The 26015-nt window shown below is 36.5% G+C and overlaps 1 protein-coding gene across 3 annotated transcripts; it reads left to right on the plus strand.

Moving 5' to 3' along the window:
• Nucleotides 1-1058: 1058 nt before the first annotated feature.
• LOC139937160 (LIM and SH3 domain protein 1-like) lies at nt 1059-25890 on the plus strand. Of its 3 annotated transcripts, XM_071932199.1 has the most exons (8): nt 1059-1273; nt 3219-3313; nt 5446-5530; nt 6941-7124; nt 12655-12696; nt 14412-14438; nt 21136-21248; nt 21730-25890. In XM_071932199.1, the coding sequence occupies exons 1-8, from the start codon at nt 1205-1207 to the stop codon at nt 21904-21906; spliced, it is 792 nt and encodes a 263-aa protein (XP_071788300.1). In that variant the 5' UTR covers nt 1059-1204; the 3' UTR covers nt 21907-25890. The 3 variants fall into 3 exon arrangements, with proteins under 3 accessions (XP_071788300.1, XP_071788301.1, XP_071788302.1); XM_071932200.1 differs by lacking the exon at nt 14412-14438; XM_071932201.1 differs by lacking the exons at nt 12655-12696; nt 14412-14438 and having other exon boundaries at nt 1060-1273.
• Nucleotides 25891-26015: the final 125 nt, after the last annotated feature.

A 26015-nucleotide genomic window follows, 5' to 3' on the forward strand; every position in this document is an offset into this window, starting at 1 on the left:
GCCACAAATGCAATAAATAGCCTAAAGTATTTCGAGATACTTTTAAATAATTTTTAATTGGCTAGTAAAACGTCGTTTCCGATCCCTTTGTAAAAAGTCATCTCTTGAAATAAACGCTCAAGTTTTTATAATTATTCAGTGTTCATAAAAGCTCTTCAGACGACAGTAATTGATAGAGAAACGTCTGCGCATGATGCGTAATTTCAATCAAGTATTGTGATCGAGTTGCTATGGACCAAGTGGGGCGCGATGTGAACCAATTTTAATTGACGAAAACACTGAAAACAAACGTGTTTTGTTTTTGTTAAATATGTTACTGTTGTCATGGGCAAGAAAAATATACAGGCAATTGAAATAAGATGAATGAAAGCGCCCTCATGTGCTAACAAAATATGGTAAATAATATTGGACCGTTCAATAATAATAATACACAAACGCTAGTGTAAACACCTATGTACGTGCAAAACCCCACGCACCCAGCCAGGGAGTGCAACTACTACGAACTATTTTTTACTTTTTACTTTTATTATTTTGCAGTTGAACAAGCCTATTTAAAATATTATACACCCACTTCCTGAAAACCAGTGTATTTGCTTTCCTTTCCCCCTCAAAGTACCCTTATAGTTTCGTAGAGGCGGGCCGCAGGCGGGCTAACCCAGATCTGAGCGAGCTTACGTGATTTCATCACAACATAATCAGGAAGTGAATTTACAGGCAAGGGGCGCGGTCACGGGCGTCTTTGGTTGGTACCCTATACTGTTACATAAAACGATATTTTGCACGAGTACCAGGAACGTGTACCGGTTGCAGTTTGTGATTTTGCGAAAGCTGAGGGCGCTCCTATGGTGGCTTCTAAAGAACAATAACAACAAACTAAAATGTTTTCTAAAGCAAATAAAACCCAGAACTTGAGTTTCTAATTTAAACCAAATTCTGGAAGTAAATTTTTAGAGAGAATTATTGCCTGTATCGCTGTATCGAAAATATTGAATATTTATTTTTATACTTAGCATAAAATAGTTAGTTTTTTATTTTATCCGTTTGGCTGGCATTTGCGAGACATCACTACTGCGCAGCCTTTCACTGAGTGAAGAGATTCAACAACTGCTGAGGATATTTGCGCCCATTTTTGACTTGTGTTTTACTTTGAAATACCGAATTTCATAACTGTCCTCTGTGCCAAAAGAGGAGAAAGATCTTCAAGATGAATGCTCCGTGCTCAAGATGTAAAAAGACGGTTTATCCAGTGGAAAAGTTTTCGTGTTTGGATAAGGTAACATAAACCATCGAGGCTACCTCAGTGCATAAACTATCCGATGTCGGTGTACTGTACGCAATTATGCATGTAAATGTCAGCACTGAGAATATCGTCAGTGTAGCGTAACAAGTTTTTAATCATCAGGTTAAAATGATACTACCCTATCAATTTAATGGGCGTAATTTTGTGGGAAGAGAGTATAAAGACATGATCTTTCCCTAAATTTGTTGGGGTGATGTTAAATATTTGTTTTTACCTTGCTAACTAAACTTAAAGGCTTAATTACTTTTATTAATATTACTTTATTAGTTTTTTTACTTAAAATAGCATGGTGGGAATTAGGCCTATCATCATTAAATAAAAAAGTATTGGGACTATATTTACATCCAGAATTATAATATGAAATTACTCAAGAAGTTCCTCAAGAAGGTTTTGGAGAGAGAAAGAGATCAAAAGAGGTATTCAGATTCTGCTTCTGATTGCGTGTCGTGGCTGAGGCAGTTAAGAATAAGAGCACCAGGTCCTGGCTCAAGCTCTTGTGTTTCTCAGTTCCTAATCGGTGGGGTGTGGGTTCGAGTTCCAGTCATGGCACTTGTGTCCTTGAGCCTAGTTGCGATGATCGTAACCGACTGTCGGGAGGATGGAGGGACACGATCATCGCAACTACCTCTTGAACCCTGGGCTCAACTTCACAAAACACCAGATTAATCGTTATGAGTTGTCAATATCGCCATAGTGATTTGAAATAGTGGCATCACATTTTACTATGCAACTACGATTGATTTTGAGATCAATCAAAGCTCTTTGTGAAATCGGCCCCCGACCGACCTACCTCTGGACAATAGCAAGGACTTTTAAGGGATTATATTTAAAGTGTGTTGTGACGACTACTCTGTTGCCAAGACCGGCCAGGATTTTGCGGAGGTTGTGATAAAGGCCCCGCATGCCGGGGCCAGGATCATGCAGGTGGCAGGGGGGGGGGGGATATGCCTTGCTTGCCGGTGCCGGGGTATAACTAGAGATGTTCAAAAAGCAAGTCCCTCGCAGTACTGGTCCCTTGCGCAGCCAGGCAAGATGGGAACATGGCAGGACTGTATCACACAGGAACACATCCCGAGCCAAGTCCCAGCTAGTACAACAATTAAATTGTGCATGGTGGTCAACAACAATGTTATGTGCATCCATGACTATCATAAAATGAAAAGTGACACAATTCAAACATTTTTCATGGAAAGTGGAGAGTTGGGTCAAATGTAGCCATGCTACCTAAACAATGAAGACTGTTGTATATACAAAAAAGAGAGAACGACATTACCAATCTTAAAGGAACACGTTGCCTTGGATCGGTCGAGTTGGTCTTTGAAAAGCGCTTGTTATAATATGCATATGGGTAGAAAGATGTTGTAAAAGTAGAATACAATAATCCACACAAACATGCCTCGAAATTGCATGGTTTTCCTTTTACCTCGTCGGCTAACACGGTCGGCCATTTATAGGAGTCAAATTTTTGACTCCCATAAATGGCCGACCGTGTTAGTTCGCACAGTAAAAGGAAAACCACGCAATTTCGAGGCAAACTTGTGTGGATCATTGTATTCTACTTTTAAATTATCTTTCCAACCATATGCATTTTATAACAAACGGTTACAAACGCTTTTTTATAGACCAACTCGTCCGATCCAAGGCAACGTGTTCCTTTAACCACACTTTCTTGTTGGATTCCACCTCTTCCAAGAATTTTTTCAAACATTTTATTTCCCTTAAAAAGATCCTCTTGGCTGGAGGAACTTTTCGTTATTATTACTTTTAACTTTGATAACTAGTGACCGTTCTAAGTGAAACAAATAAGGTAAGAATACTGACAGAGATTCTATAGCAGAAGCAGAACATGCCTACTAATTAATGAAAGATTATTTCTTATTTATTTTCAAACATTTCAATTTCCTTTTTCCTCCTTTAGATTTGGCACAAAGGTTGCTTCACATGTGAAACTTGTAACCTTAAACTTACAATGAAAACATACAAAGGCTACAACAAGCTACCATACTGCAATACGTGAGTACTGCACAGCTCTGTGTGTGATTTTGTTTTGTAATCTTGGTTTAAATTACATTACTCAAAAATAACTAACCATAACAACTACACGCTAAGAAGCACTGCAACTGTTGACAAAGTATTACATTTTGAGAACTAATTCCCTTCTAAGGAGTGTGGTTTTATACCTAGAGGGACTCAAAGACATTTCAATCTGTATTCCAATTATGGATTATTCTTCAAGCATGGACTGAACCGCTCCAGATTTTCAGCAATACCTCAAAAACGCTACCACGTTTTAACTGAAATTTTCACATCGGTTGGTTCCAAAAACTAAAGGTATACTTTGCCTTTAAGTTATTGCACTGGTGCTAAATTTGATTGAGTTATTAAAGGATTATTATTTGATTTAAAAAAAGATATAGATCTAGGGGATCAGCCGTCACCAAAGTCTTCTTAACTTAGGATTAATCCTAGGACTAAGGACGAGTTAAGTGCCAGATCCAAAGACGTGGGACGAATTGAACCCATCCTAAGTTAGGACGGGTTACTCACCTAACTCGAGATAGGATTAATCCTAGCGTTTCATGAAATCGGCTGCAGGTTTTCCCAGTGGTTTCTTTCTCCCCTGTGGACCCCGGTTCAAATCCCACCTCAGACCAGAGCTCATAAATGGTTTATCTTTCCCTGCCTCCCTTATTGTGTGGGTTTCCCCATTAATTGGGGTTTTCCCTCCCACATCTTCAACTAAATATTTCTTCTTGTTTCCTGTTCATTCTGTTATTGGTGCTAATTGTGCTGAAAATACGAAATTAAGTATACAGACTTAGTACATTGTATAAAACAAAAGTAGGACGAACAATCTTGCTTTTTCACAGCGTGTCGTGGCCTAGTGGTTAAGAGCATCGGACCCAAGCTCTGATCAGCAGAGAGTGGGTTCGAGTCCCAGTCTTGACAGTTGTGTCCTTGAGCAAAATACATGTACCATAATAGCTCTGTCCTTTGAATGGTGCATTAAGCCATAGGTCCCATATGTACTGGTATTGGTAATAGGCCTAATTGGTAGTGTAAGTAAAAGAACCCAGAACACTCATAGTTGAAGAGTAGAGGTTAACCCTGCTGTTTCTTGTTCACATAGAAAGCACCTTTGTTTACAGGTTTCCCTCGGCTCGCAAGATACAGTGATTAAGTTCACTTACGAGGCAATCTTGGTTTCATTACCATAACAGAGATACCAACATACACGATTTGGGCGTAGCAAATACGATTTCGAGCCGTGACTACGACGCTACGATAATACTCAATAAAACACGCTAAACAAGCCGCCCAATATAATTTTATTAAATCGTACGATAGATGCAAACAACGAATGAACTATTAAGTGGAAATAAAAATTAAGAAAAATATCCAAATAGTTGTAACAGAAAAGAAAAAAACACTTTTACTTTTAGAACGCAGTGTTGAATAATAGCGGCGAATTCACTCGAACAATATACGTGTCTCGACGTAATGATTGTTGCGTGCCCTCTGATCCCCCGCTGGCTGGCCGGATGAGTATTTTTACGCTAGTGCATTGCTGCAAGATCGTACCCATTGATCTCTATTACACCATGGGGAATAGTGCACACGTGCGTGGGGAATGAGGTGTGTGAGCTAACGTGTCACAGTAACCTCATTCCTCATGTATCCACTATTATTTTTTCACTGGCCATTATAAACATTTGTAGCTGTTCTGGTGGTGCATACAGAGGTAATTGTTATTTCACGACAATGCCTGAAAATGAGCTAATTAGCATTGTAGAGAGTAATAGAAAGATCGGTTTAGGGAGCCCAGCCCAAGCCACGCTCACCCTTAACTTTTGGGAGATGCTACTCTTTTTTAAAGTTCAATGTTGGCATCTCTGCCATAAATATATCATCATAATAATAGCATGGCTCGTCGAACCATAAAAGTATAAGTTTCCAAAAATAGTTTGAGCCTGTTTTTCTGAATGATTTGTTTTGCTTGTTTTGATTTCATGCATTACCCAGCAACAAAATTCACTTTACTTTTGGGGGTTTCAGGCTTAACCTAACATCAGAAATCACTCAACTATTTGGGGTTTCAGGCATTTACCTAATAACGAAATTCACTTTGCTTTATTTGATTTCAGGCATTACCCAACAACAAAATTCACAGCTGTAGCTGATACACCAGAGAACCGACGCCTTTCCCAACAGACAAAGAATCAGAGTGATGTAAGTTTGGCTTTCAGTTATTATTCTCGTCAAAAGATTTTTTCTGGACATGTTCACATCTTTTGGCCAATTCATTGCAAATAACGGCAAACGGAAAAATAAGCTATAGTACCAATAAAGCTTCTTTTTTTGGGGGCTGGTCAGATGTGTAGTGTGAAGATTTCAGACATTTGTGAGTCTTAGTAGGGAAAGTGACACAGAAGAACATCTTATATTTATAGATCTATTTATAGAGTGTCTTGAAAAAAATGACATGGCCTGACATTTCGACCCTAGCAGAGTCTTATTGAAGTCTAAAATAACCTGCTAGGGTCGAAACGTCAGGCGATTAAAAATGTTTACATTGATACCATAGCTCCTTTTGGTTGGTAAGCAGTTTGCATCAGCTAATTCTATTTTTCCAAGTTACTGTCTGAAGCAAGCCTGATAGTTCACAGGGGGCATGGAGGCAACAAAGGTGATTGCCTCCATGCCCCCTGGGTGCATTGAGCATACCCTGGGTGCATGGAGCATGCAATGTGCATGCCTTGGTGCCCTTGAAATGCTCCAGTAGCAATTTACAATTATCTCGTTGCGATACCCACTGCCAAAACATAGGATTCGAACTGCCTCTAGCTACCGGGCAACCTCGGTAGTCTAGTTGGTAAGACACTGCTCTAGAATTGCATGGGTCGTGGGTACGAATCCCACCCCAGTATTATGCCTGTGATATTTTTTCACAGGACTCGGGAAAGTACTAAGTTAGAGTGCTAACACACATCGGTGTATGGGTAAAAAAACAAAATTAATATTCTTTATACCGATTTGCAAATTTAACATCTATTATACAATTATCTTGTAGGGTGCTCTTTTCCAAGGAGAAAATGCTTTGGTGCCCTTGCCCTGTCAAAAACAAAGCATACAGCTGCCTAAGCCACAGGCAATAATCTGCCACATGTTTAAAAATGTCAACCAAATTTTTACCATGAAACTTGTAATATTTTTGGGTGTATACACGTCAACCGTAGTGGACTGGCTAAAGGTAAAGCAAAACATTTCTGAATCAAACATCTTGTGAAGTGTTGATCAGTCTTCCGAAGTGTCTTTTTAAATTAAGTGCCATGATGAGATGAGAAGTGTTCATTTGTAACAAAAATAGAGCATCAGGGGGAAGGATCTTGCACGTAACTGGCAGTCCACTGCTGTGAACTCTCATTTGCACTCAGTATGCCTCAAATTATTGTACTAAATTTGTTTAATATTCACCTTTTTTTCACCAATATGGAAATAAATGTGGATTTGAATTGGATTGTTAAGTAGGTTAGGTATGTAGTTTTAGAACCCAAATTATTGAAGATACTCTATTGATTTGTCAAACTTGACGAGACATTTTCTTTAAACTCTTCTATTCTGGAATGTTTGCTTGAGCAGTTGGTGTACCACAAGGATCACAAAAGTGACTTGAGCAAGTTCTCCAATGTCACTGACACGCCCGCTTCAGAAACCTTCAAGAAGAACCAGATGAATATCAGCGATGTGCACTATCAGAATAAAGTAGGACAGCGTGACCAGATGGAAGCAGCGAGGTTAGCCGGACAGAGTGGACAACAAAGTGGTAAGCTTTTTACTTCCTTCAAAATCAAACTTTATGAAGTGGCCATCTGAGAGGGTTGCAGGTCATCGAGTCCAATGCCTCTGTTGTCTTGGATTTGGTGCTCCTTGGAAAAGTTTCCCATAAACTAGAGTTTCCTATGGAAGTGCCTTTGACAAAATGAAAATGACCTTGCCCTTTCAAAGATGACATTCCAGGCCTCTTTTTTAACCATAATTATTCTAATTGTGAAAAAAAAGGCCTGTACTTGTTTCCCCTTCCAGCCTCACTTCGGTTCATATTGACTTGAATAGAAATGAAACAAGATGGCGACGCCATTGTTTAGTTACGGAGTGTCAAAGTTCTACCGGCACTTTTTGTGTACACACAGTTACTGTGTGGTTGGAAAAAGACTTAAATTTACTTTGGATTTCCGGGGGAACAAGCTGCACTAGACTGAGGCAGAACTTCAACCCAGAAGTTTCTGTTTTCCAAGTGGAATTGTATATAATCGGAAACCTGAAAGAGAACATGGGTGCTTGTCAAATATAAATTTAACTGCCAGCTGAAACACCTAAGGACCAGTCAAAAGTCTGTCTTACTCTAGTCCTGCTGGCTAGATTTATTGCTTCCAAGTCTTTCACAAAAAGGGAAAGGGAAACCTTGAAGTATGGACCAGTGATTGAGCTGGCAGATCAGTGACATGGCATGCTAACTGTTCCTGCTGGCTACCCTCCAACAAGTTAAAGGGGTGTATCGTCTTGATATAAGTAGACCTGTGGCTGGCATTTTTTACTCTCACTGAGAGTACGCGCATGCATACTCTCTCCAAAGGCAATATTTAGGGAGGGCATGCGTGCAGTAACTTGGTGAGAGTTCATAATTCCATGAACAGGCTTGCTTTGCTTATGAATCCCAAGTCTTCCATGATTTCTTTTCTTTCTTGGTCCCTTTACGGCCATAATAGGCTGCACATACCTAACCATCCCAGTGATAAATGACACGCTAAAAAGGGTCAAAGATAAGTATCTTGCTTGGGTTTCTCAGAATTCAAGGTTGATATTTGAACCTGTATTGTGGTGCAACCATATCTTAAATATATTTAAGATGTATGGTTACTCAAACAATACAGGTTGATGCACTAAAGCAAACAAGTTTACAGAATTCACATTTCAAATATTGAATAGCTGGCCTTGTTTACATTCATGATGGACTGATCAGTCAAGAGTCCGGAGTACAGTTAAATGCATTCAATCTGTTAAGGGCTTTTTTCCAATAAACTTGTGCAACATTTTCACTGCTTGTATTTCCTTAACTCATGTGTCGATAGTACAAGTTAGTATAATGTGGAAATTCATGTTTTTGTGTAGATTAAAGTTGCGTGAGAATAGCTTAACCTTGCTTGCTTAGTGATTATTTTAGAGAGTCTTGTACATGTCAGTTAGAATTATTAACTTTTTTTGGGTAGATGTTTAGGGTTCGCGTTCATCTGTTTTTTAATCTCTTACCTACATGATGTGTTGTGGTGCCAATTTACACGTGTTGTTATTTCCTTTGTACAGGTAGAATAGTGCTACCATCATTGTTATAATTAATTAGATCAAGAAATGCTGTGGTATCCCGTAGTAAAACATGTGTTAGACCTTTTGCTTGAAACATTTTAACGATATTAATACATAAATAAACAGTGTTTTAACATAATTAAGGAAGTTAAATTTCTTTGAAGTTTTTTAAATACTATTTAAAAGGTTGAAATCGTAGGCATCCGGTCTCTGATTTACACTTGACTTACATGGTGTAAAGATGGTCATGGTGGGAAATTTTCCCATGAAATATTTCTGCCTGAAATGCTGTAGTTTCTGAGAAATAAGTGAAACAATTTGTTTTGATTTTGCAAATCTCGGTTCTCAATGTTCGGAAACAGTGAAAAATATCAGGTTTTTTTTGTCTTCTTCTTATGACTGATCGAGCTTAAACTTGTTATATTTTAGTCATGAAAACAATCTTTAAAAACCCATTGATTTCTGGTCAGTGCAGCTCAATAAACCTTGGAATTGATCTTATTATGGTGTTAGGTACTGACTAATGTATCCATTATTCACCTCATATAGTGCGGTAGTCAATGTTAACTTGTGATGAATGACCAAATCAAACAGCATCCAAGGACATTGTTGAAATAAACTCTAGCATCTATCTGTAGTGACATTACTGCACTACACAATGTACCTGCAGTAAATTAAAACAACATTGTTATCAACTTCTGGAATGTCAGCTTGTTTTTATATCTCTGCAAGAAATGCATAGGTGCAATTCACTTGCACATCACATATGTGTGTAAGTGAATGCAGTCAGTGATATCGAAAGTTGAAGGGGGGAAAAATCTGTCCCACAGTCCCACAATGGAATTGCCAAAATTTGCAACAATTTGATATTCCTTTAATATATATTTGTACTACTAATACTAGGCACGATGTTCTCCCTTTTTTGAATCCGGTTGTCAAATTTGTACATTAAAATTGTTTTTAAATAGCAACTGGTCTATAAAAACCTAGCAGTACATGCATACCGTATCTAGGTCAGCCCTCCTACTCAATACAGGGACTGTTTTGACTCCTCCCACAGGGATCGGTTTGATTCCTCCCACAGGAATCATTTAGACTTCTCTTACAGTCTTAGGGACCATGTGAAATTTTGTTTTCGATGTTTCACTAGTTCAGTTTATTCTTGGATGGCAATTCTTTTCTGTCGCTAACTTTTTTACTGAACATATTACATCATGGATCAAAAAATTAGTAAATTCTGCACTATACATGTAGTCCACATAGGACACTGACAGGTGTTACTAAGTTACTGTTCAAAACTTTCACTGAGCATAATTTTTTATTTTTTACAAGAGCTGAAATTTCTTCTTTCTTATAATTCTGTTCTGGAGTACATTAGTAAAGCCCGGTCCATACTTCCTGCGAATGCGAATGCGATACAAATTCGCAACTAATAATTCGCAGCAGTTCAACTCTGCTCAACTCACTTGCGAATGTTGGTGCGAAAGGAGGGTTGTGATGTCAAGTTCACGTCAAATTCGCTTTGCATTCGCATTCGCATTCGCAGGAAGTATGCAACCGGGCTTTAGTGATCAGAAATACAAGTTTGGTAAAACACTCGATTGCTGGACTTGTGGAGTTACTGGCCAAGAGCTAAAATGTCCAACCTCTGGGCAGCGGTCCAGTGGGCATTTTGAACCCTGTAAAGCGTACATGTTTTATACAGGTTTTATATCCCTCTAGATACATGTACAATCCATTTGTGTTGGCCATGATGACCTGTATTATGATCCTTTTTCCTGATGCAGAAGGGGGAAGGAAGTGAACAATTCATGATTTTTTTTATGCCTTCCCTTCCAACTTGGCAGGATGTTACAAACTTTTGATTCTTGTACTATCCAGGGATGAGAGACCACAGACTGCCAAAGTGGGTCTCTCGGAACAGGATGTAGAAGAAAGAATAACATATTACTAAGTTGTTAAAGTGAAATTTAAAGAGACATCTTGGGTTTCATTTGATAAAGGTCAGACTCGGGCGAGATGGTATTCCTAAATGTTTATCAAGGTATAGAATAATTTAATAGGTGGAAATTTGCATCGGAGATAAAGAATATTAATTTGGGGTTTTACCCATATCATGTACACCGATGTGTTAAGCACTGTTACGTATACTCAGTACTTTCCCGAGCTCCGTGAAAAAATATCACAGGCATATTACTCGCATGATAAGTTGTAGAATACTTAGTAAGTTTGGGGTTACACCATTAGCAATCTCTTCGTGTGAGTAATAGTGCCTTTGAGAAGAGCCGGTTTCTGCTTGACGTTTCGATCAGTGTGCTCTGACTGTCGTCAGAATAACATCCACACCATATTTTTCAGTGGAGTTTGAGCTTAGATGTTCAGTAAATCTGAATCATAGATAAAATTTCCAAATAAATAAACAAATATAAATAATTCTAAGAGATTTTTTAAAAGGGTTTTGGTTGTATGAATTCGATGAAGTCAAGTTTTGACCTTGTGATTGGTATTCACAGGATACAAATTAATATACATGTTTTGAGGAAATGTTATTTTTGGGGGGGGGAAAGGGAAGATTTTGTCATTTACCATGTTTACAGTCCTACAGTGAGCATTTTGCTTCCATCATGGACTTCATGAAATGTTAGGGAGAACTTTTAATGAGTTTCACAGTCAATGAATAGGTGTATAAAGGAATTAACTTCATCATCACTGAGGTTTGTGAGGGTCAGTCACGTAGGCTTACACATTCTATGAAAGACCACTGACACAAAGTGACCGCAGCACCGTAATCTGAATAATTCTATATCGTTGCTGTCTGTAGTTTCAGTTTCAGGAAATACTGAAGGGTAAAACAACTTACCGCGTATAAATATTAAATATAACTGCATGAAGGAATGACTAAAACTGAAATATTCTGAATGTCTCATCTGTTTGAACTAATGCTCATAACATACTGATTGAATGCACTGTTTAGGGCTGCATTAGGAAACTGCGATTTTTCTATACTTTACTTCCACAAAAGATTGTTTTAGACTTCTAAAGGAACGGTCCTCTGAGTGCATTGTTACATCATTGTTTGAAATTAATCATTATAGCTACCTAGAAGGCTTTATGAGATTGAGTTGCAACTAAGTTGGTTGCCTTTAATCACGTTTTCTAAATGTGGAAAACCAATGTTGTTTTTGTAAAAACACATCCGATACATAACGCCAACATTAATAAGAATATCAAATTGCGCATTATAACTTGAAAGTCATACATAGTATATTGTTTAATTGTTTTTCTTATAAAGTTGATTCATGATAGTGATATCCGTTATACAGACTAAACTTGTGCAACCTTGTTTTGAAAACTCATGTGTTTTGATTCAATTGTACACTTCTGAAAAGCAATGATGAAATAAGTAAACATGCCTTTCCTTTTAGAGGTTTGTTATGAAAGCATGGTCAGACCATCTTTAAAGGCAGTGGACACTATTGGTAATTAGTTAAAATAGTTTTTAGCATAAAAACTAACTTGGGAATGAGCAATCGAGAGCCGTTGATAGTATAAAACATTTTGAGGAACGGCTCCCTCTGAAGTAACATACTTTTTGAGAATAAAGTAACTTTCCACGAATTTGATTGCGAGACCTCAGAATTAGATTTTGAGGTCCCAAAATCAAGCATCTGAAAGCACACAACTTTGTGTGATAAGGTTTTTTTCTTCTTCCACTATTATTATCTCGCAACTTCGACGACCAGTTGAGTTCAAATTTTCACAGGTTTGTTATTTTGCGCACATATGTTGAGATACACCAAGTGAGACGACTGGTCTTTGACAATTACCAATAGTGTCCAGTGTCTTTAACTGATGAGAGGTTGAGATTTGTAATCGGCACTTGAGTTTAATCTTCCCTGTGACAGTATTTCTTTTTCTATATTTGCTACAAACACTTATTGCATGATGGCTTAATTATTACGTGCCTTTTCTGCCCATGTATTTGCTTCCAGATGAGGGATTTGACTACAACCCTGCACAAGAACTTGAGACAGGTTAGAGTGTATAAAAAAACAAAAATGCAGGAAGTTCCTGGTTGCTAATCCATTTAACCGTGTGGTATTCTTTTTCAGTTTGAATTTTTTATTATTTTATTATCGATTAACTTTATTTCTATCTTTCCTTTCAACAAAATGACTTCAGTGCAATCATGAAGCTGGTTCATCTTGGCAACATAAACTGCACATTTTGAGAGATGACTTTGGCATTTTTATTTTTAGTTCATGGACTAAAACAGACGAAAATTGTAAATATTATATGTATTTCAACTCTGGAGGATTTTGTTTGCTAATTTACTGATCATTTTAACAATCTCAAGATAATTGTACCAGCAAAATGTTTAAGTACGGGCTAAAGACAAATTGAATGTTGTAGACAGATGTTTATTTGGCTGAAAGTCAACTTGGTCTAATCAAGTGCCTTCAGATTTAAAAATTAAATCGGCACAATATTAGTCAGCAATGTTTGTCCACTTCAAGGACTTATGAAATTAGTCACTAAAAAACTAACCATTTTTTTATCCAAGCCACTCACAAGATTGCAAACCAATTTATGTTTTGTGTTTAGAGAAAAAACGTCATTTATAAACATAAGTACTTTCGCAGATAATAAGATCTGCAGAATATAGAATATACATGTACTCTGTGAACTCTCTTTTTCTCTTTTTGTTGTTTCATTTTAAGAGATGAACTAATTGCAAAACTTTTGTTTCAATAGCACCATAGTTATCAATTTTAAGGCAAAGCATAATAAATAAGAGTAAGAGGGAGAAGACTTATAACACGCCCGTATCTGTTACGTCTTGACGCTCCTGACAGGATACAAAACACACACACAAAGTAATAGTATAGCAAAACACAAAAGCAGCATGCATAACAATAGTCAGCACAAAATCAATATTTTAAACTTAGCCAAAACTAGCATAGGAAATTTATTCCCAATGTTTTGCAACATCCATTAGAGTTGTGGTGTTTTTTGTTTCTTATTAATACTTTCATAAAATAACCAAAAAAGCACAGATTCATAATGAAATCTATCTTGCTTCTGCTTGCCGTACTTAAGATCTCTATATAATCAGTAAAAGTTTGTTGGTGTGGGGGCTGATCATAAAAAGCTGTTTGCACAATAATTTTTAAGCAGTCAAAAAGCAACAAATCTGTGCGCGATCTGAGTTGATTTTTTTTGTATGCCAAATTTGTCTGCAGTATGTGAATCACTTCTACACAAAATGTTGCTATGCTCAATTGTGCTACTTGATTTTAGTATCAAGTGGTTATTTATTAGATGTTTCTTTTTTGAGTTTCTCTGATTGTTGCTTTCAAGGCATTGTGCAATTTATTGATTTCAAGAAAATGATCAAACCTTTAAGTTATAATTCCTTACATTTATACCTTACATGTCATTTTTCGAACAATATTGATGCACCACTCTTGTTTTTATGGCTTTGCGAGGCAAGGGAAATTAGCATAACTAATTTCATCAAAATATTAAATTTCTTTTTTGTTTACCATGCGCTAATTTTGTGAACTATTTGTGTTGTTTGCATTGAAATGAGTACAGATCCCAACACCAACGCTGTACCACTTTTCAGTTCAATATTCTTGTTTGACACCAACTTTTTCCTGCTGATTAAGTTTTCTCCCCAATGTGTTAGCCATTAAAGGTTTTTGTTTAACGTTTGCTGTTTTATACTTTCTGCTTGTACAATCAGCACTAGGCTCTGTATGGAGGGGTGCAGGTAGGTACACTGCTAGTAGTGTCCAGTGGTTCTGTGAAATGTGTAGTCAACGTTTACTGGTTGTAGTTCTGACCATGAATTTCTAAGTTTTCACACGGCTCAAAAGTAAGGCTTTGTCCGAATTAGTGGCTGCCGCTGTGGTTATGGCTTGATTTCGCGTCATCATGTTTTTAAGTATAGTATGTCCTTAGCAACACCCTTAGCAACATTGTAGCCATAGCCTTTGCAGCCAAATCGAATACGGTCTTTAGTCTCATCAGTGTATTTCGTCTTGACAAGAACAAAAGTGTTTTGTTTAAGATATGAATTTCCTTAGAATTAAGTCACCAACTTTTAGAAAGAAGGAAATACTGAAATTTCAGATTGTCTCTTTATCAAGACAACAAAAACACTTTATTGTTGTTTGTCTCTTTATCAAGACAACAAAAAACACTTTATTGTTGTTTGTCTCTTTATCAAGACAATAAAAACACTTTATTGTTGTATTTTTTCTACATTTTTGTTTGTGAGTCGGGTGATTAAATCAGAAATTCATGTAGAACAATCTGTTGGTTTTGTTCTTTTTCTCTTTATCAACCGAACATGCATGGCAGAAAGGTTGGGTTCAGAAACACTGTATGTTATGGTACTGCTCTGTGCTATGTATGTTTGCATGTCTGATTTACACGTATGCATGACTTTAAATAATGTGGGATCTGGGATGGATTTCGGGGGAAGTTCACTTGAGATAAAGTCATATCATAAAACTCCTAGGGGTCTCAGATCCATGTCTGGTTTGACAATGTCAAAGGTCAAAGATCACCAGGTCATCCTGCTGGTGAAGATCAACTAGTTCCGTTTCCCAAGTATCTATCTATGATTGTTAAGATCACAAGTGTCAATTGACAGTGATTTAACAACTTTGTTGATGTTGTATGACTAAAGCCCGGTTCATACTTCCTGTGAATGAGAATGTGAAGCGAGTTTTGACGTCACATATTCCCAACAAATAATTCACAAGAGAACTCCTGTGGAACATTCGCTGCGAAAACAGCCATGTGGCGTTAAAATTTACTTCGGCCTTTATGGTACGGCATTTAAATATAATTTGTGATTATATTTTGCCCAATGTTCAGTCAACTCATGCTTCTGGTTTTCAGTGTGTGACACATCATGATTTTAACATCAGTCTCTTGTTGAATTTGTTATAAACTACTGTCAGGATTGTCACATCTGTGTATGTAATGAGGGAAGAACAAAAAACATGGATCAATAGTGCCGTACTCCATAACGATGATGTGAAACTAACATCACACTTTGCAAAAAAGTCAAATTGCTGTCCAAAAATAGTATCATTCTGGTAAAATCTTTGTGTGATGGTTCAGGGGTCGATTTCACAAAGGTAGTCCTTACTGAGTAAGTAACTTGTCCTAAAGCGATTGCTAGAAGGAGTTTAGAGTAATGAGCAAAAAGTCAGAATTTAAATTGAAATGAAGTTATAAATCATCAGCCATGTACAGTATGAAAAGATGAATGTTTTGAAAGTTGAATGTTCTGAAAGTTGAATGTTCTGAAAGTTGAATGTTCTGAATATTGAATGTTCAACTAGTACACACTCATGTGTAGTACGAGAGTTTCAACACAATGGAATGGTAACCAATGATGTGTCAACCAGTAATAACTACAGTGAATTAACATGATACCAGTTCTTTTATTACAGCATTTATTAATCACAGATTATATTTAAAGAATGTAAGCATAATCTTATGGGTGGAATGTCTCAATAAAGTGTGGATAGTTTCTATTGTAAAGTTGAACAAAGAATTATAGGGTTGGTTGGGCGGGGAAAGTTCTGTTGAGGTTGGATTGTCTATGAGAGTTTAAGGCTCAGTCAATATTTCTTCAGGTATTCATTGTTGCAATATTTGGTAAAAATTCTCATGTTAGTTTTTCTTTTCTTTTTTTTGTGTCAATTTATTTCCGTGCATCATATGGGTGTGTGACTCTGTTTTATGTTCATTCATAGATGTTCGATGTTGTACACTATGTTATATTCACGCTATTCATAATGGCGCTTGAAGCTGATCCACACATATGCATGCTAGCTTATTTGTTGAAATTGTAGTTGTGTAGCAATGCATGACTCTCCAAGTATGCGGAGGTTACAGGGTCAGATACTGAGGAAAATCTACTCTGATTTTAATCGGTTGACTCAGGAGATACCAAGTATATTATTCAGCACTTTCAGGCTTTGGTGTTCACAGAGGCCATTGCCCTGTTCCCCTATGTCTATGCCGGTCTTGTTGCCCCGTCTTGATGCCCCTTTTGGCGCCCCTATTGGTGCCCTCTTTTGTTTCTGAACCAAAGGCCCTTGTAAACTTGTCTAGGCCAAGTTCAGGAATATTGTCGTCTTCGTAAGGTGTCGAATTCATTTTCAGATTGTGGAGAAGATTTTTCAAAAACAAATGAGAAATTTAGGATTATAATCAATTGGATACTAAAGAGTACAACCATAAATGAATGATAGTAAAAAGGGCAGAAGAAAATGCCCTCTTTGGTAACCAGTGTAAACTTCATCTGTGTACATCAGTGCAAAAAGCTATAATTTCAAGTTTATAACGCAATACTTCCATCATATGAATTTATAAATATAAGTTTGGAGTGAGAGAAACTAAGTGCAATATCTAAAACAAAGGGGAAACGATAACAATTTTTGTTTTGTGTCTATACAGAAATAAGAAAAAAGTCATCAAGTTTCATTGTAAAAAAACAAAACAATATTTTGGTTTGTGGTTTAATGTAGGATATTATAGTGTTTACTTGGTGACTCAAATGCTATCTTTAAACACATCAGGAAAAGACAACAATTCCAGTTATATTTTTAACTTTCATTTTCAGGCGTTGACATATCATTCTATATAATGCGCTATTCATGCGTGCGTATCTAACATGTGGGAGTAATTCCAGTATCTTTTTATTCTAGCATCAATCCATCAGTACTTGCTAATCATTTCCCTTATTACCCTGTACTGAGACTCCCTTGAAATTAGATGAGCTGGAAATGTTTAGGAATTACTGACTCTAGTCTCTGAAAGTGAAAGTTTGAAGAAGCCATTGACTGACCAAGAAATAATGTTCACTGATCGGAAACATAATTATGTATGACTATTTTAGTTTATACATGCTAAGTGGATGTTAAATTGAGTTAGATTGTAATATCGTTTTCGTTTTCACACAAAACAAAACACGCATTTCAAAAGTCGTGATTATGACTTGTGTTTTATACTTTGCTTAGCTTTAAGCTGCAATATCTGGAAAATATAGGCCAAGGCTCGAATTTTGTCAATTATTCTTAATAATTATTTGTATAGGCTTGTTTTTTATTTTTTATTCTGCACTCTGTTTTTGTCTTTACATATTTGTTATTGTGTTGCCGTTATTGTTTGGTTTATTTAATTTGTTTTATTTTTTTATTTATTGTCATCAATGTTTTTATTTGTTTGTCCTTTCAGTTATTCTTTGTATATTCGCTTTTAATATCTTAAAGAAATGTACAATTGTCAATTTGGCTTTTGCCATCCTCAAGATTTGTGAAACACGAAGATTACAAATACTTTCTTTGCAAAGCACGACAGAGATACTTACAAATTACTTGATGTTTTTTTAGGGGGGAGGGGTCTTTTTTCTTCCACTGACTCAACAAAAACAAAGTGACAAATTCTGTCGGTTGTTTTCTTAACTGTTGACATTTTGGAAATATCTCAGAGCAAAAAAATCCTGTCTTTTAATAAAAGACGGCAGAAACTTCTGAGAGTAAAATGCGGAGGATGAAAATAAACTAGATGTTGTTGAACCTGTGACTGCCAAAGGGAGTAATTGGGAGAATGTGGGGAATGATCTCATATCAATTGGATAAATAGCTGGCCCCTAAATATGGCAACCTATTGAGAGCGGTCCCAGGGTGCAATTGTTTAACCCTGAGCTTAATGAATATTCATTAAATGATTATTTTCTCTTAAAGACACTGGACACGGTTGGTAATTGTCAAAGTCCAGCCTTCTCACTTGGTGTATCTCAACATATGCATAAAATAACAAACCTGTGAAAATTTGAGCTCAATTGGTCGTCGAAGTCGCGAGATAACTATGAAAGAAAAAACACCCTCGTCACACGAAGTTGTGTGCTTTCAGATGCTTGATTTCGAGACCTCAAAATCTTATTCTGAGGTCTCACAATCAAGTTCTCGAAAACTAAGTCATTTCAGAGGGAGCCGTTTCTCATAATGTTTTATACTATCCTATCAAGTCAACCTCTCCCCATTACTCGTTACCAAGTAAGGTTTAATACTTATAATTATTTTGAGTAATTACCAACAGTGTCCACTGCCTTTAACTTGTATTCTATTAATTTTAGGGGGATTTTTTCTTTTACATTTGGGTTATTTTTGTAATACTCTGGATAGTTCTTTGCCACAATATTATTTGTAGTTACATAAACAAGAAATAATTATCTGGTTAGTTGATATTTCCTACCCTAATTATTATTTATTATTCAAACACAAGGGTCCTCGTCAATGTTGTGCCTGGACAACATTTTGTTATTCTTTTCTGACAGTGACTTCAATCATTTTTTACAGAATAATTTATTTTCACTCTGTGATAAGAGATTCATTGTTTAATTGACCCCGCAAATATTTTGGGGTAATTTTGTTATTCAATAACAATCTATATTTGATGATATCATTTTAACTTTTAATAACCACAAGCCTGGAATTACAAGAAGATCAAAGAGGCCATGAGCTCCGTTGCCCTTGGCCTCGGTGCCCCTTAACAAGTTTGCCATAGATGAAATTTCAGACCTGTAACCAATTAGGCTAATTATGAATCGTATTAGGTGACATTCCAAATATTCTCTGGTAATAATTGTTACTTCATTCAACATCCATTCTTACTTGATGACATCATCTGTTGAATATGCAAATAAGCTAATTATTATTCATTATTCATTTATTTTGCATTTATGTGGAAATGATGACACAAAATACAAAGACATTTCCTATATATGACTAGTGTACTATCTTGCCTGCCAGGAAATGTCCTTGATACGAGGTCACTATTTTTGTAAACAAAGGTTAGATGGTCTGTAGTATGACCATGCTCGGTTCATACTTCCTGCGAATGCAAATGTTTCGCAGGAGTTAAACACAGTTCAACTGTTGGGAATTAGTCATTGGGAATTTGTAATGTCAAAATTTGTATCGCATTCGCAGGAAGTATGAACCGGCTTCAGTAAGAAAGGTTTGCAGTGACTCTATCTCTTTTGTGAGTAGTGGTGGCTCTGAGAAAGGCCGGTTTGTACTGCTCAACGCTTCAGTCAGTGTGCTCTGACAGTGTTCTGTAGTATGCTTGGCTAACCTAGAAGAATTGAAAGACTTCTCAGAATTAGGTCTTGATGCATGATTGTTTTCGAAGTACTAAATAACTAAGCACAAAGCGGTATCTAGTAATGATTTCCCTCTTTTCCTTAAAAATTTCTGCATCAAATTTTCACATTTTGTTGAAAATACTGGAGTCAGCACTGGTGTTGGCCATGTCTGAAGTGATGGCTATGGCTAGGTTGTTGAAAAGCCACTTCCAAAGCCAGAGATGACTAACTCATGTATGGCTTAAGTTAGATACACGTTGTCGGCTCAGTGCTTCAAGGTCATTAATTGCAATTTCATATTCGTAATGATCAGAAGGTTATTATATGACAAATGCCTATAAGTCGACAAACCAACAAATAATGTTTTACTTAGAACATGTCTGTTTTGGGGGGTAAACAATACTCTTGATCAATAAATCCATTTACTTGGAGCGACAAAATATGCAAGAGAAAATTATTGAAATCCATATAATTTGGGCTTGTCCTGAGCAGATGAAACGATGATTTGCAGAGTTATGCAGCAGAGAAATATCAGAATTTTAAGATCCAATATATTTTTTTTCAGGTAAAGTGAGGAGATGATCTTCTTCGACAAACTCATGAGCATAAGTGCAAATTTTGTCAACAAAATTTTGTTGTGAATTATGTTTTAAAATGTATAGATGCATACGTGTCTTCATGTTTGTGTTTTTATGAATCTGTTTTTAAGAGCCAACATAAGCAAAAATAAAAACTTTTATGACTCTTTTTTTGTTTAAAACAATGTGTGTAGGGTAGAGATTGCCGTTTCTTAAACTAATTGTGATCCTAATTTTGATCAATTAATGGAGTTGTTAATTTTGGGTGTTTATCTCTTTATTAACTTTATAGTCTAAGCTTTGGGTTAATAGTAGTGTTATTTGGATCAACTTCTTACAGTTGAATTAATTACGACGCAATTTGTGGTACAGCATTGATATCTAAATATCATAGATATATCTTTGATGTCAACATCGAGAGAAAAGTGTAGTTCTTAGGGAAAACCTGAGGAATTTCATGTGTACTGCTGTGCATCATAGCTTAGTTGGTAGAGCATCTACCCGGAGTGTAAGAGGTCTTGGGTGTATGGCCTCTGACTGGCAACCCCGAGCAAAGATATCGACAAAATAGTGACACCGCCAATATAGGGCTAGATAGCTCAGTTGGTAGAGCACCGGCAAGTTAATCCGGAGGTCGTTGGTTCGAATCCCACTCTAGTCAATTCTTTGTTCAACCTCAAAAATAAATTGATAAATATAATTGTTTGTTATTACAGGTAGTTATGATGCCCAGCCTCCTCCTTCTCAGCCACACTTCCAAGCACCACCACCACAGGAGTACAATCCTCCACCAGCCGCCGCCCAGCCACCTCCTCAACCAAAATCTAGTGTAAGTACATTTTATAAAACTACATTTTTGCGACTGGAGTACACATGTACCATGTTTTTTTAAAACCATTTGATTGCTTTAATCATGTAGAAATGTAGATGTACACAATAAAAATGTTCCATAGAATATGTTTGTACTTTGTAAATAGTGGAGTTGAATAAACGGTGTCTAAGAGCTCCACTCAAAAGAAGAAAAAAAAGGGTGGTCGCATTTTTGTGTATATGTCCACGCAGGAAGAATAATCCCTTATATGAATACACAATCTGAGAAACGTTACGCGGTCATGCTTTCTCAGATTCAAATTCAAACTGTTATCTTTCTACAGAACCACATTACATTGAGAGGAAATGTTCTTCGAAATGCTGTATACTATAAAACACTGCTGTAGGCTTATAACCAAACGTTTTTATCACCATTAATTTTGGTGTTTACCAAGCGTATACCTTTCCGTTAATGTTGCCTTTCTTCTTGGATTTTTCAGGGGCCGAAGTATGTAGCCGTGTACGATTACGCTGCTGCTGATGAAGATGAAGTTTCCTTCAGAGAGGGCGACATCATCATTGACGCTACCGTTATTGATGATGGCTGGATGGAAGGAAGAGTCGAGTCGACTGGAGCCCACGGAATGCTGCCTTCCAACTACGTTGAACCCATGTAGACGTCGGCATAAAACAGTGACAAACGCCTCCCTTTGTTAATTTAGGTGGCCATTATATACCATGTACAAACACAGAATGTATACTACTAGTGGAAAATGATGCTAACAACCCTTTGATTATTTTTGTTTGACCTTAGTTGGGATCTCTGGCCTAATTTCATAGCTCTGCTTACTGCCAATTTCTGCGTTTACAGGGCAAGCACCATTTCTGTGCAGCTGTGTAAGCAATGATTGCCTAGTAACATGGAGTACGCATGTGCACAAGCAGAAATTCATCGTAAACCTATGAAATATACTTGATGTAATGCGCGGAATTTCCTGCTCTGTAAGTGTTGATTCTTTGCTTACGGTAAGCAGAGCCATGAAATTTGGCACAGGTTGCCGCGGTGGTACTGCCCCTGCTAAGAGTCTCTGTAGGTCCGGGTTCACATCCCACGTTGGATTGGTATCAACCGGTTGAGGAGATGTTCTGTCCTTTTTCACCCTTCTTGAGTTTTCCTTTTTTCCTTCCGCATCTAAAACCGACATTTCATCTTCATCAGAATGATGCTTTAAAGGTGGAACAGTCGGATTGTATGTGAACCAATCTTGACAATATCTCTCTCCGTTTTTACTTCTTTCATAGAAATTTTGTATGAACGATTTGGTAGTGACGTTGATGAAGAAAATGGCTTTGGTCTAAAGTGCTTAACACTTCCATGACATCAGATTGTTTTTTAATACCAACTTTTAGTGCCTGGACAAGCACACGAAGTGACTTCTTGGGCCTTTCTTTCAATATAATTCAACCAATTCAATGGTTTGTTTTTTCAGTCCTGTTTGCAGTGACCTCCTTTCTGACATAAAATTCCTCTCTGAAATTAATCAACTTATTCAAAATGTTATCCCTCAACATTTTATCTCACACTAACAATATTGGTGCTTTATTTCTATATCAGTCAATTGTCTCTAGACCCAGATTTCTTCCTTCTCAATGCAGAACTTGTTTTTACGACCCAAATCAGCTGGCGAGTATTCAGGAGACATGCCTAGGTGGCTGTTCTAAATTAGTATTATAATTTTGTTAAAATCAATGATGAACTTATTTGTCTGCATACCTCAAGGTCTACACCCAAAGTGATTAATACAGACCCCTGTGAATTGTGTCATAGTCACCAGACTATTTTCTACGACAGTCTCGCGGTAATGGTTCACATTTCTCAGACTCGGATGGCACACTGCTAAAAATGGTATTCTTAAAACATGAACAAATTATTGTGTCACTCCCTGGAAAAAGTTTCTTTTAAGATTTTTTTGAGTGACTCAAGGAAAGTTGTCTTGAAATATTTGTTTTTCTTATTTTAAGAGTATCATTTTTAGCAGTGCATCTTAACCTTTTTGGTCGATGGTATTTTGGGGGAAAATAACTCCTGGTTTGAGTCCAATGCTATTTCCAAAACAGCAGCTACGGCTAGGTTTCTGCATCCTAACCTTCTGGGGTCTTTATTCTTTATTCTTTTGGTTGTACTTAGGCTTGTGAAATCATAATCGAGAGCTGTACTGGGCTTGTGCTTCAAATATTGGATTTAAAAACAAAATGGCCACCGATCTATGAACTTTACAGCAATGTAGGCAGTTAAATGGAAGAGTCACATTTTCGCATGAAAAACTTAAAACGAAAAAAAATTAATGAAACAATATTATATGCAAATCTGCAAAGCCTTTTTGTTTTTTTGCTTTTGTACAAATATTCTGCAAAGTAAATACAATTAACTATAAAAGATGGCAGTATTTTCTGAATACTTTTGAGAAAAGACGATTAAAAATTAATTCCATTATCCTTAAAATGATTGCATAATAATCATGGTGAGTAGTGATTTGGCATTAATTGCTTTCTATATTAATGGACTGTTATGAACATTTTAAGTTTTCTTTCATTTATTTTGGTGTATATTTCTCCCATGTTGATGGAATAATATTTTATTATAAGAATGCTAATTAAAATTTAAAAACAGATGCATGCATGCTGTAGCTGAAGATGTAAGCTTTAGTTTGCCTCGTTAAGTTGGTGTTTAAACGACAACTTAAAACTGAGCACAGTCAAAACAAAACCTTGTTTGTAATTTTTCGCTGGTTTATCAGACTTTTCCGTACACTTCAGGAATGCAAAATCAATCATCTGTTTTTTCTTTATTTGAAAAGGTAAACATGCTCAATGAAATAATGTGTCCTAATCAGTAGAATGTGTTTGGTTTGTCCCAAACGCATCGAGGTTGTAATTGCCAATAAATCCAGTTGTAATTTCTGACACAAACATTACTTCAATTAAATGAATAAGGTGAAATGTTAAGTCTTCATTATGTGTCAACCAATCATGTTTTGTGATTATGTACTGAAAAGTCAAACAAAGGTTTAATTCTGTGCATGTACATTTAAAGGAACACGTTGCCTTGGATCGGTCGAGTTGGTCTTTGAAAAGCGTTTGTAACAGTTTGTTATAAAGTCGATATGGTTAGAAAGATATTGTAAAAGTAGAATACATAGATCCACACAAACATGCCTCGAAGTTGCACGGTTTTCCTTTTACCTCGTCGACCAACACGGTCGGCCATTTATGGGAGTCAAATTTTTGACTCCCATAAATGGCCGACCGTGTTAGTTCGCACAGTAAAAGGAAAACCATGCAATTTCGAGGCAAACTTGTGTGGATCATTGTATTCTACTTTTACAATATCTTTCCAACCATATGCATTTTGTAACAAACTGTTACAAACGCTTTTGTATAGACCAAGTCGTCCGATCCAAGGTAACGTGTTCCTTTAATGCTTGTAGGACATATGCAGGATTGTATTGGATACCTCGTAGACTGTTACTGAGGCACAAGACTCCCTCGAGTTTTTAACAAGGACCCTTCTTCACTGACAAACCCAACACCTACTCAACACTCAAACAGTCGGACTCTGATGATGGTAGTAGGCCTGATACTTAGTGTACTTAGTGCAGTCCTCAATCCAACAAAACCAAACGAAACATACAGTTGGTTTTTGAAGGGTTTGGAATGGTTAGGGTTCATAGATAAATTTATCTGTATCCTCAAAGATTAGGGTTTTGTTTTTGCGGAACTAAACATTCTAGCCTTATAATTAAAGTCTACAGGATGGTTACTGCGTGGACTTTCCTAAGAGAGTTGACATATTCCTAGGCAAAGGTGAGTTACTTGCTTGAAAAGGTAACCAAGTAATCATGACTTCTCTAAATAATCATGAAAGAAAAAAAGCTTGTTTTCGTTATCCTATTTTAACAAATATACTCAGATTCTTGTTTCATTTGTTTGAATGTTATCATGAACTATTGTAGCTAGTATTTGTAGGACTGCATTGTCAAAGAAAAGTGGTAAAGGAAAATGTATAATTGTTGAAAGATGTATTTTTGTTGGGAAAATTAACTCATTTTTTCACCCACCTTTTGTGAGTCTAACAATTTGTTTGTTTTTAAATGGTTTCATTGCTTAAGTGTTTATACTTTTTTAAACTATTTTTGGGGGGCGTCTTATATATGTGGAATGTTATTGAGATACATCTGTATTTTAATCTATCTTCATGTCATGCAGTTGTCATGACAACAAACTAACCAACTTAAATTCATTGGATGTAGTAGAATGTCTTGAGAAATTTTTCTGACTTTTCTTTTCACTATTGTGTACCATGGTTTCACCCTCGTAGGACGCAGATTTAATACTGTCTAAAATGATGAATGTACAGGGTGTAATTGTAACAAATGAATTTTGTATTATGGATAACAATTCTTCCAATAATTCTTCAAATTTTATTTTATTTCTGGCAAAAAACAAAAAAAAAACAAGTTAAATGCGTTACATCTTGCATGTAATTTTGAATAATGCATTTAGTGGCAAAAACTATTAGTAGAAATTGCATTATTTGCTTTATTAAGTAGGTCACGTATGTAGCACATTGTGCCTATTAAATGATGAACCCAATTTCCTAATCTCCAGTGTCTACTATGTCTTTCTTTTACTCTTTGATGTTAAAAATCAACGACTTTACAAAACCATGGCTTCGGCTCCAGATTTGGCTTGGGCCAGTGGTTTTGGCAATTGTGTGTGCTTTGTG

The sequence above is a fragment of the Asterias amurensis genome, chromosome 5 (genome assembly GCF_032118995.1).
Source record: "Asterias amurensis chromosome 5, ASM3211899v1".
Classification (NCBI taxonomy): domain Eukaryota; kingdom Metazoa; phylum Echinodermata; class Asteroidea; order Forcipulatida; family Asteriidae; genus Asterias; species Asterias amurensis.

Excerpts from the sequence above, each read along its gene's own strand:
- LOC139937160 (XM_071932199.1), top strand. The coding sequence starts at position 1,205 with ATGAATGCTCCGTGCTCAAGATGTAAAAAGACGGTTTATCCAGTGGAA. Across the intron at positions 1,274-3,218 it reads AGTTTTCGTGTTTGGATAAG|ATTTGGCACAAAGGTTGCTT; the intron begins GTAACATAAACC and ends TTCCTCCTTTAG. Across the intron at positions 14,439-21,135 it reads CTCTGTATGGAGGGGTGCAG|GTAGTTATGATGCCCAGCCT; the intron begins GTAGGTACACTG and ends TTGTTATTACAG.